The sequence below is a fragment of the Sycon ciliatum genome, chromosome 2, assembly GCF_964019385.1.
Source record: "Sycon ciliatum chromosome 2, ocSycCili1.1, whole genome shotgun sequence".
NCBI lineage: Eukaryota > Metazoa > Porifera > Calcarea > Leucosolenida > Sycettidae > Sycon > Sycon ciliatum.
In genome coordinates, this window is record NC_088644.1 from 18,012,905 (window position 1) to 18,025,181 (window position 12,277).

The 12,277-nt window shown below is 44.9% G+C and overlaps 1 protein-coding gene across 3 annotated transcripts in view; it reads right to left on the bottom strand.

The window, feature by feature from the left end:
* The window catches only part of LOC135809025 (codanin-1-like), a 51,392-nt gene extending 39,853 nt beyond the window's left edge, over positions 1 to 11,539 (bottom strand). For 2 of the 3 annotated variants that reach the window (XM_065322283.1, XM_065322285.1), the window contains exons 1-6: positions 11,249 to 11,539; positions 8,600 to 8,840; positions 7,267 to 7,534; positions 5,753 to 6,519; positions 4,782 to 4,892; positions 2,872 to 2,947 (exon numbers count right to left, since the gene is read on the bottom strand). In XM_065322283.1, coding sequence (XP_065178355.1) covers positions 2,872 to 2,947; positions 4,782 to 4,892; positions 5,753 to 6,519; positions 7,267 to 7,534; positions 8,600 to 8,840; positions 11,249 to 11,392 — 1,607 coding nt within the window. In that variant the 5' untranslated portion in view covers positions 11,393 to 11,539. The remainder of the gene's footprint in view (positions 1 to 2,871; positions 2,948 to 4,781; positions 4,893 to 5,752; positions 6,520 to 7,266; positions 7,535 to 8,599; positions 8,841 to 11,248) is intronic. The other variant, XM_065322284.1, reaches the window with a different exon arrangement.
* Between the last annotated feature and the right edge of the window lie 738 nt (positions 11,540 to 12,277).

The following is a 12,277-nucleotide window of genomic DNA, read 5'->3' on the forward strand; positions in this document are numbered from 1 at the left end:
CGATCCGTTTCTCGCATCTTTTATCGAGACTTGTTGCTCCAAGTGCTTGGACAAGGACTATCTGAAGGAGCTCCGGACCCAGGCTAAGCGTCCTTCGAACTGTCCCTCCGTAGTAACGCCGACTGTCAACCCGTGCATCTGGAAAGAGTTGGACAGGTTTCAACGGTCCCGGGGTGTGTCAATGCAGAACACGCAGGACCTGATCGTGTCCACGTTGCATATAGTTGTCTCGGTAAAAGAGAATCTCCGTAGCCCCCCCCCCCCCCCCCCCCCCCGAATGCGGATGCCCGTGCTGGTCTCGGTAAGCAGTGCTCCAACATCATTGCACTGCTGCGGAGCGCATCTTTGCTACCCTCACATTAATACGGCCTTGTATTGTATCTGGTGGGCGCCTTGGCGAGCATGCTCTGATTTGCCGCTTTTTGCGTGGCGTGCGTAACCTCCGCAAGCCTCGACCAAAGTATCCAATTCTTTGGGATGTTACTGGATTGCTGCACTGTTGAAAGACGGGTCTGTTTCCTCTTTCCCTGATGTATCTTCCAAGTTAGTTGCCCTTTTAGCTGTCTGCTTTGCCCAGCGCATTCATACGTTGGCCCTGATCGATTGTCGTATTGTCTTTACTCCTAATGCCACGTACATTTCTATATTTGAGGATTTGAAAGTCGTGCGGGATAAACCAAAATGTGTGATGGCTTTGCCGGGTGAAGCTTCAGCTGACCCTTTTGCACTTGGTTGCCTTGCTTAAGAACTATTTGGCCCATTCTGCCTCTCGTCGTCCCGCTGATTGTTTTCAGTTTTTCATAATCTGCCGCAAACCCCACCATGGCGTGTCGTCTGACACTCTTTCTAGATGGGTCAAGAATATCATGTCAGCAGCCGGCATCGATGTGACTAAATTTGGAAGTCAAGGTATCCGGGTGCGTCTGCATCAGCCACTGCAAATTCTAATGTTTCCCTTGATTCCGTGCTTGCGGCCGGTGATTGGTCCTAAGACCGTACTTTTTCCCGTCATTATTCCCGCTCAAATAGCCACTTGCCTACCCCTGCTGTAGCTAATGATCTGATGGCAGCTTTGACATAGGTGCTGGCCTTTGCTGTTTCAGTTTGTTCTATTTGAAATCGAATTTCAAACGGTTTCTGCTCTGGGGCTGCTTTGAAGTCTCAAGTTAGAACGTAGTAAACTGTACTCAGCACAGTGATCCTGTATGTGGAGAGGGATGAAGTAGAAATAACAATTGGAGGATCCTCAGCGAACTCCGATTGGAGTTCTAAGAGGCCCTCGTAACATACAGGATCACTGTACTCCCACCCTCACCACCCTTGCCTAGGCTTGTTCCCTCGAGCAGGGCGCGGCCTTTCTCACTATTGTCGCCATTGAATACTGAGGGTTTCGGGCACGTGGTGGTGGCCATATTGCACCATGGCAACACATACAACAAATCTCCGAAAGGCGGTTTTCAAGGTATTAGCTGGCGCTATCTCAAGTTAGAACGTAGTAAACTGTGCTCAGACAGTGATCATGTATGTTACGAGTAGGGGTCAAACGGGTGTACCGGTTACCCGGGTACCCGCCCGTTAATCTCAGGTACCGTTAGTAAAAGGGTACCCGTTTGTAAAAAAAAAAAAAAAAAAAAAAAAAAAAAAAAAAAAAAAAAAAAAAAAAAAGGAGCTTGGATTTCGATGGTCCTACTCGTAGATCTACTGAGTACTAGTAGATCTACTCTTTTCCTTTCTCCTGTGCATTCCCGCTTTCGACTTTGTCAGGCAGGAACAGGCTGAAAGACAGTCGTTCTCTCCACTCTAGTGCAAGTAAAACTCCTCGTACTGGACGTTTTTGATTGCGATGTGAGAAAATGCAAGACTTGAAACTCGTTCAAGGAGGTGGCAGCTGCTGAGTTACTAGAAACTTAGTAGAAAGTTATGATGGTTCTCCGACATCATTATGTATGGCAGCTGAGTTACTAGAAAGTTACGATGGTTCTCCGACATCGAACCTGCCACAGTACTTGAAGATGAACTAGTGTCACCAGGCTGAGTGACCAGTCGGAGTGTCACACACGGTGATGTCCGTAGGTGGTAGCTATGATACTCATGGTTGTAATTTGTTCCTTCATTTTCAATTGACGAGCTTGGTTTAGTTGAAAAGTAGTTCGAAATATTGCATACAAGATTACCGGGATTTGTGAAGATTCGTTTCACGAGTTCAACGAGCTAGCACTAGCAGCTAGCTGGCCAGCAGCAAATCAGCTGTGTCAGGCACCCCAGCTAGCTATGGGTGCGAACATCTTCTGAATACGAAGAGTACCAGTTCTCTGCGAACATAGCAAAATAGGATCGCGCGAGATCACGGAAGTTTTGCTAAACTACTCTGTCCTTGCATGGCTTGAATCACATCCGTCTGCAGTTGATTTTTTGCGTACATGTATCAAAATACATGTAGCACTAGGACCATGTACGATTGTAACTGCCTGTGAAGTTGTGTACATGGGCAAATGAACGGATGACATTCATTTGGAACTTCATTGCCATAATATAATTATGAGACACGAATCATAATGTGGTATCAAAATACAACCTGAGAATATACAAATTAAAATCATGATTTATGTGAGAAATGCGCAAAATATTAATATGGCTGCTAAAGAGTACCCGTTAACCCGCCCGTTAAAAAAATTACCCGTTCGTTAGTTAAAGGTACACCCGTTTGACCCCTAGTTACGAGGGCATCGTAGAACTACAATCGGAGTTCGCTGAGGATCCTCCAATAGTAATTTACTGTTGGTTCCAATCCTAGAATCTAATCTGACACGTGCATCAAATAACTCAATTGCCAACAATGAACCAGCAGCAATAGCAGCAGGCTGTACTTACGGTGCAAGGTGTTGGAAGCATCTTGCAGCAAACACAGCATGGCCTGATCCAGTCACAAGTGCTTGGGATAGTTGCTCTATGAAAAATCCAGCACACAAACAACAACCAACACTGTAACACTGAAACAATAACTACATGTAAACACTGCACCGGAATTGGGCAGGACAAGTGCAATGTACAGTAAACAATAACTACATGTAAAACACTGCACCGGAATTGGGCAGGACAAGTGCAATGTACAGTAAACAATAACTACATGTAAAACACTGCACCGGAATTGGGCAGGACAAGTGCAATGTACAGTAAACAATAACTACATGTAAAACACTGCACCGGAATTGGGCAGGACAAGTGCAATGTACAGTAAACAATAACTACATGTAAAACACTGCACCGGAATTGGGCAGGACAAGTGCAATGTACAGTAAACAATAACTACATGTAAAACACTGCACCGGAATTGGGCAGGACAAGTGCAATGTACAGTAAACAATAACTACATGTAAAACACTGCACCGGAATTGGGCAGGACAAGTGCAATGTACAGTAAACAATAACTACATGTAAAACACTGCACCGGAATTGGGCAGGACAAGTGCAATGTACAGTAAACAATAACTACATGTAAAACACTGCACCGGAATTGGGCAGGACAAGTGCAATGTACAGTAAACAATAACTACATGTAAAACACTGCACCGGAATTGGGCAGGACAAGTGCAATGTACAGTAAACAATAACTACATGTAAAACACTGCACCGGAATTGGGCAGGACAAGTGCAATGTACAGTAAACAATAACTACATGTAAAACACTGCACCGGAATTGGGCAGGACAAGTGCAATGTACAGTAAACAATAACTACATGTAAAACACTGCACCGGAATTGGGCAGGACAAGTGCAATGTACAGTAAACAATAACTACATGTAAAACACTGCACCGGAATTGGGCAGGACAAGTGCAATGTACAGTAAACAATAACTACATGTAAAACACTGCACCGGAATTGGGCAGGACAAGTGCAATGTACAGTAAACAATAACTACATGTAAAACACTGCACCGGAATTGGGCAGGACAAGTGCAATGTACAGTAAACAATAACTACATGTAAAACACTGCACCGGAATTGGGCAGGACAAGTGCAATGTACAGTAAACAATAACTACATGTAAAACACTGCACCGGAATTGGGCAGGACAAGTGCAATGTACAGTAAACAATAACTACATGTAAAACACTGCACCGGAATTGGGCAGGACAAGTGCAATGTACAGTAAACAATAACTACATGTAAAACACTGCACCGGAATTGGGCAGGACAAGTGCAATGTACAGTAAACAATAACTACATGTAAAACACTGCACCGGAATTGGGCAGGACAAGTGCAATGTACAGTAAACAATAACTACATGTAAAACACTGCACCGGAATTGGGCAGGACAAGTGCAATGTACAGTAAACAATAACTACATGTAAAACACTGCACCGGAATTGGGCAGGACAAGTGCAATGTACAGTAAACAATAACTACATGTAAAACACTGCACCGGAATTGGGCAGGACAAGTGCAATGTACAGTAAACAATAACTACATGTAAAACACTGCACCGGAATTGGGCAGGACAAGTGCAATGTACTATAAAAGTATGTCATGGCCCTCATCCATGCAGTGGTATGATCAACATGGACCAAAGTGGTAAGATTGTAATTGTTCTTAGAGTGCGAATCATGTTAACGTTAAGAACAATGTCGAAGATATCCTAAGGTCTGATAGTCTGATACAAGCGTATGATACGTACCACGCAGAGCACGATAAATACTGTGCTGCAGAAAGTCATGAAAATTTATAAATTATACTTGTTTAGCTGCATACATGTATATGCTAACAACAAGATCACATGTACCTGTAAGTCTTGAGGTAGAAGATGTTACAAGATTGAGGACTGGCACTGTCTTGATTGATAGCAGATGAGCTAGCATGTGTAACTCGGTAAAGACGTTTACCACCACACCACCTAGGTAAATTCAAGAGAGAGAGAGAGAGAGAGAGAGAGAGAGAGAGAGAGAGAGAGAGAGAGAGAGAGAGAGAGGGGGGGGGGGGAGGGAGGGAGGGAGGGAGGGAGGGAGGGAGGATAAAGAGCAAAAAATGAGACAGCATGTTGTGCATATAGCCAGCTGTACTAAATGCGGCTGCGGAGAGGACACATATCAGAAACCGGGAGTCTCCGACGGTGTTAGTGCAACCTCCTATACAACTGTGGTGCCTGGGACGCTACGAAGAAGGCACTAGTCTGCTTCTCTGGCAGTGGAGCTGACTGGGAGCCAGCCTACCGTCAGTGCTTACGTGAACCAACTCTCTGCTCTTTAAAAAAAACCTGTGCCATGAAGTGATCTGACATGCGTTCTCAGAATGGAAATAACAGTGAACACTACTACATTGCATGATTCTGTAGACTACAAGTATAGAAAACACCAAGCCAGGATTCCGTGCCTGTGTACTTGAAGTACAATGTATAAAGGGCATACGACTTCATAGATCCAGATGAAACAGTACTTGAAGTACAAGTCCACGTGTGTATGGGCTTACAAGCACAAGTATAAACATGCTATGCATCTTCAACAAACAAGCCCCCACCATCATGCAACTGCTATCATGGATACACATACGGCCACACATACATGAAGGACAATAGGTCAGTAGCTAAATAACAATTTACTGAGTACTGTACAGCACTACCATAATACATGTATCCACACACGTGCACGCACACACGCGCACGCACACACGCGCACGCACACACACACACACACGCGTGCGCGCGCACGCGCACACACACACACACACACACACACACACACCATATACCGTACTTACATTCTACACAAGTGCTGTACAAAGCAGCAACCGAGTACAGGAATTCAGATGCTGCACATTGATGCTGCTGGTCACCAGTTGCACACTCAGCCGATGGATTCTCTGTTGCTGCGTGTGTTTTGATGGATGAACTAACCATACTACTGTCAAACAACAATCGCTTACTGACAATTTCAGCCAGTTCATCCACATTTTCACAAACGTTATCCGCTGTAGCAGCATTGTCAATAGACTTCAGTTTCTCATCTTGCATAATTTGCGGGGACGTATTATTCTGTTCTGCTTCTCCTTGTACTCCAGTAAGAACTAAATCAGAGTGTACCAGTTCAGTATCGCCAGGCTGTCCTGGAACAGTAGGAGCACCGATGAGTCGTTGTTGCTGTAGTTGTTGCTGCTGCTGTTGTTGCTGCTGCTGCTGTTGTTGCTGCTGCTGCTGTTGATTTTGTGATGCACCAATACGATGTATGTTAGCTTCACCTGCAAGGGGATGTGTAGCTGTTGTTGGAACACTCCGAGTTCTTGCCCAGTCCTGCTCACCTCCATCCGAACGACACGTGGGTTGTTCTTCAGCTGTACCGTTGGCTTCTTCCCGCAAAGATGTCTTGCTAGCAGATACGAAAGCCGACTCAGAATTACCCGCAGCAGGTGTTGAAATAAGGTTGGATGTAGGTTGATTGCATGGGTCTCGAACTTTATCTTTCGAAACAGTGGTCGGCTTTATCCTTCTTTTCTTGCTGGCACTGCCTTGAATTTGTTTCGTTTGACTGCTGAAAACACAAAACACACACACACACACACACACACACACACACACACACACACACACACACACACACACACACACACACACACACACACACACACACACACACACACACACACACACACACACACACACACACACACACACACACACACACACACACACACACACACACACACACACACACACACACACACACACACACTATAACACCATGCCTGATGAGCAGGTTCAGAAACATGAGCATAACCATGGCAGTGTAGTACGTCGCATCAGGATATCAGTTCAGTACAAACATAAACATGTATAAAGGACCAGCTTGTGCACGGCACTATCTCAGCGGAAAACTCCCACATCTGGTCCACCAAAACGCGACAAGTACAACGGTGGGAACTGTGCCTTTCATGTCTCTAAGTACCAACATGTCTGCAGCACCTGCAAGGGGGAATACCCTGCCAGTCAATGTTGTAAGGCCACACTATACCTCTGGAGGTGCTCCCAGGGTTCCCCTTTTCATGCACCGTCCCTTCACTCCCCATTTGTATTCCCTAGCCACAATGTACGTCTTCATAATAAGTCGATATCCGCAGCGCCTTCTGCTTAGTTCCGGTTCATCTCAAACAAATCCGCCTTAGTGTCCATGAAATAAGCATTGCCAACCACAATGCCTAGGTGTCCCCTTGTGTGTTGTGTATGCGTGTACATGGGTGAGTGGAGTAAAAGAACTTTGAAACACATCCAACATACTGACCTTCTTGGAGTGGAAGTCGATGTTGATCCCAACACTGGAAAATCATCAAAACTATGAGTATCGTATGCTGCTGACTGATACTTTTTCGGTGGAGTGACATGCATCCGGGCTGAGTTACCCGATGATGGACTAACATGCTGCCGGCGAGCGTTTGCGAACGGTGCTGATTGCACTGTGTTATTCGCACTTGCCGAACCGTTGGCAGTGTTTGGTGCTGCTGCAGGTGATGGACGATGAGGACGATTGGTTCTGGCAGGCTGTGAACGAGCTGAAGACACATGTTATGCACATTAAGAATCAACACAGGGCAATCAGTACACGTACAGTGATAGCGCAATGTTTCTATGGCAGGGACAACAACACTGTACAACACTAGGAGCGCAAACTCATCGTGGCTCACACCAGACTGAGTAAATGAATAAAATCACAACCACCATTCAGAACCAATCAAATAGGCTTGCAGAACAAGGACCATGGCAAGAAGAAATGGCTGCTTGAATTGCAAACATGATCAAAGCATTCATAAAAAGGTACATAGGAGGATTCGGTAATTGCAAAAGATTGAAGCGCTCTAAATATTGTCAAACACTGTTCCGTTGAGCTTATTCTTATTTCAGGAACTCCCTGGTCATCTGACCGTGAGGCATTTAGCAACAATGAGACATGGCTCATGATCCACAAACGTACATGCTTATTTAGTGGCTACACGCGTACTAACTTTCGGGCGGGGTACAACTTTCGGACCTGACTTGAGCGTAGTGGAGAAAGTCGTTTTTCTGCAGTGCATGCTATACCATTCATACCATTGTGGACATTGAAATCCAGTGAGAAGTCAAGTGGCCACGAGGCGCTAGCCTTGCAGCCGTGAGTACGCACACGGTACACATTCATATGACTCTACTGTGTGCTGGATACTGCTGGTCTATTTAGCAGTGTCCAGCACGTGAACTACAGTGTGTGTATACACTAAGGCCAGTAAGGGTGCCGACCCCGGTTATTCCACCCGACTTCAATGTCCACCACAGTATATACATGAAGTACATGTACACGCTAAGATCTGCGTGTGCTAACCATATGTACATGTACACGCTAAGATCTGCATGTGCTAACCATATCCGTACATATTTTAGGCAACGGGTTGTTGCTGGCCAACCTTGACTGCCACGAACACATTAAAATAATGAACGGGGTACTTATTTTGGGCACATGTTTATTTACTGTGAAGTATGTACCACATACATTCACAATAGCACAGGTTAAGCTAGCTCCAAAAGCAGCCAGTAGTAACCAGAAGGAATGTGTAAGAGCAAGAAAACACATGACTCCACTGCACCTGGTCTAGTCGTTGCTTGCTGCTGATTAGTGTGTCTCCTTGAAGATGACGTGTAAGCACTTGCTTGCTTATGTTGGTGCTTGACTGAGCTTGGCGGCACATTCGACGTGGGTGTTGCTTCTCCCTTGGTGGAAACGGGCAGCTTGTCACCAACAAGCAATGTCACGGCAGCATCGTGGACACACTGCCAGAACCTTGGTAGCAGCTCATTTCTCACTCGATCTCTGGAGTCAGGAAGAATCTGAAACCATCAGATACACAGTACAAATAGGAGGTTCAAGTTAGTTGCAACACATCCACATTCTACATACTAGTGCTTTGTTAATTTATCAATTACTGTAATTTCACAAATTTTCGGTGTACTTTTATTTTCGGTACTTTCGGTGCGTCTGTTTCATACCTAAAATTTCAATACACCGAACAAACACTAACACACACAATCCAATAGGGAACTGCTTCTCTGTACCGAAAATTTCTGTTCACCTAACCTAGCCTGTTGCCCTCATACCGAAAATATTGAGCACCGAAAATTTCTGAAATTAGAGTATGCCACACTTCTAGCAATCCCTTTTCATACTGTCCAATCGTTGTGTACATGGATTACATAGATCAACAGCTAACATTTACATGTAGCACAATGTATGCAGTGCATACAATAGCTCACACACTACATTGCACCACAACCTCCTCGGACGAACAAAACAATTCAGAACACATCCTGTGCACAGGCTGGAACAAATTGAATATTGCGACTCACGTCAATAGGCCATCACTGCACAAGAGTGAAACAGGAGGCGGATTGACAACAGAAATATAAAATATTGAAGGCGACAGATCACTACCCAGCTAGCTTAGGTGTGAAAATAACAGTAGCACATGCTATGGATGCTACAGCAGCTTGGATGCTGTTAGCTATTACAGAGTGAGTGAGTTTCTTACTACAGTAGTAACAATTTAGGGTAGTTTTGTACGTGCGTGTTGGTCAGTAGGTCGAAGAGTATTGCAAATATTGGCGCCAAATTTCTGCAAAACAGTGCTGATAGACATAACAATGTATGGAGCTGAACGGTCTCAGTCCAAGGTGCCATGACATATTGCTCCCCAATCAAATAGGCTCTAAACACTGCCATGTTGTGTTGAAAATGCATAACAGTATGCGTGGATACCTGGCGTGCAGCAGTTACATCATGACAGCAAGCATGTGAGAGTTTGATCGGGAGTACTACAAATGAAGCATACGCGCCAACTCCCACACCAGCACCAACTATTGTGGGCCCACTCGCAAAACTTCAGTAGTGATTGCCACTGTCTGATGATCGCTCCAATGCGTGAAACATAAAATCACAGCTCAACAGCACTTCGCCTTCGCCACCAGTGTTTGTGTTTGTGTTTGTGTGTGTGTGTGTGTGTGTGTGTGTGTGTGTGTGTGTGTGTGTGTGTGTGTGTGTGTGTGTTGTATGTGTATGTGTGCATGACAAATGATGTATTGCAGCCTCCTTGGACCAATACCACTCAATTCAGTGCCTATAAGACTACGATTTCCTTTTCTTCATTTCCCCCTATTCTTGACCTGTTTTGTTACCTCTGCGATCAGATCTACTGATGCACAAGTACAATAAAGGATATAAAGAGCAAAAGACATTTTGTAGTAGCAAGAGTACATAACCCCCCAGAGTGTGCAACGCCGATCCAGCTCTGCATAGGGTATTGGTCGAGCGGAATCGGATCTTCTGATGTCATGCGTACACTCCACACCAGTGCAAGGCCAGTCTCGAGGCAGGACACCATTGTTTTTGATCCAAGAGTACCCGCGACTCCCCGGGTTCCCCTCAGATGTGTACGGTATTATGACGCAAAGATCCGATTCCGCTCGACCAAGACCCTATGCAGAGCTGGATCCGGCGTTGCACACTCTGGGGGTTATGTACTCTTGGTAGTAGTGTCTGGCATAGCCAGGGTCCTCATCACTTTATTTCGTATCTGTGCTGATTCCGGAATGCCTCAACCTCGCCACCAAGCAACTCTGGTTGCCGTAAAAGTAGCAACTAAAACATTTATTGTCTCCTCGCCGTGTGTTTAAAACATACAATAAAACAATACCCGTACATGTGCCGTACCCTGCCGTCAAAGATACAGGCAGGTCACGGAGCCGGGAGCAGTGCATGTCACGTGACTGATATAACACGAGTGGTCAAAAAGCGTTGGTCATGTGTCAGCACTGGGTGTGCCTAGTGCATACGTTTTACAAAGAGAGCTTCCAGCTCAGGGTCCTCTCCATGCTTGGTATTTACCTAGGTCATCATACATGTTGCTCAAACTGAAAGAAACGTCTTTGGAATACCGGTAAAAGAAGATGTACCCGCTATCCGTATTGCGAAGATGTTTCTATCAGTTAGAAAAACACATCTGATGACCTATGTAAACCCAAGCATAGCAAGGGCCCTGAGCTAGCAGATCTCTTGTTCCCCAAACTACCAACTTCCCTGTCTTCCGATAGAACTGCAACTGCACAGCAGTAGATTTCAGGTTCACAAGGGCAGTGAACACATAACAGTGGCCTGGTCATCATTGGCTATTATTTCCTCCAGAAAGTGAATACTGAATACAATCTGCAGCTACGCATAGTAATTTATCCATGTACTGCATTACCTCATTGGGCTCAAACTTGATCCACTCCGCAAGAGTATACTTCCTTTCGTGGAGTCTTTCCTGCAGTTCAGTGAGCTCCTGAAAAATACAGTCTTCTTTCTCACGAGTTACATGTCCACCATCAATTAGTGGAACCTCCGCCATCCTTTTCTCTTGATCATTCCATACTAAGAATGCCGTCCCATCAAACTGTTGGATGGACTGCACTGGGGAAATGTGGCTTGAAACTAAAGGACAAACAGCAAAGTCAGTCGTTCATGATGAATACAGTCTGGTTGAAATTCGAAAGAACAAACACTTTTTTGAAACAGCTCGAGATCAAGAGTCGATACCCATGCCATGCCATGGCCACATGGGACAGATTATGATAATATGATTGATCATCATGATATTGATAAGACTCCCGCCATTTGTTTGAAAATGCATCAAATCAGGGAGTCGTAAAATATCGTATTTTACGACTCCCTGCGCTGCGCGTGCGCTGCATCAAATCTTCTGACTTGTGACGTTGATTCTCCTCCAAAATAATTTTGCAAAATAACATAATATTTATAAATAATTATGAATTTTGACAGTTTGATCCAGGGAGTCGTAAAAGGGCTTTTACGACTCCCTGGTTTGATCGATCGAATATTCGCTCAAACCATGTACCAGGGAGTCGTCACGGGATATTTGACGACTCGACTCCCGGGATCCCTGGCTCAAACTGTTAAAAATTAAATAAACAAAGAAATCATGAAAAAAATAATGGCGGTGGGTGGAACGATGTCTTGCTTCTCGCCTTCTCAAGATGGTGTTGTAGCTGCTTTCCTGGTCCGTTATTGTGGACAACTATGGATTTCCTTGACGAGTTTGGGCTCGTTGTAATCCTGTCTCCAAGGCAAGAGCTTTCCAAGGAGCCGGCTAGCCCTACATGTAATAGAATTAGCTTGATACCAACAAGAGTACATAAAGCCTTAAAGGGGTTATTATCAGTCTTATGTACTCTTGTTACTAATGTCGTGGTAATGATAGCCTGTGCCCCATGAC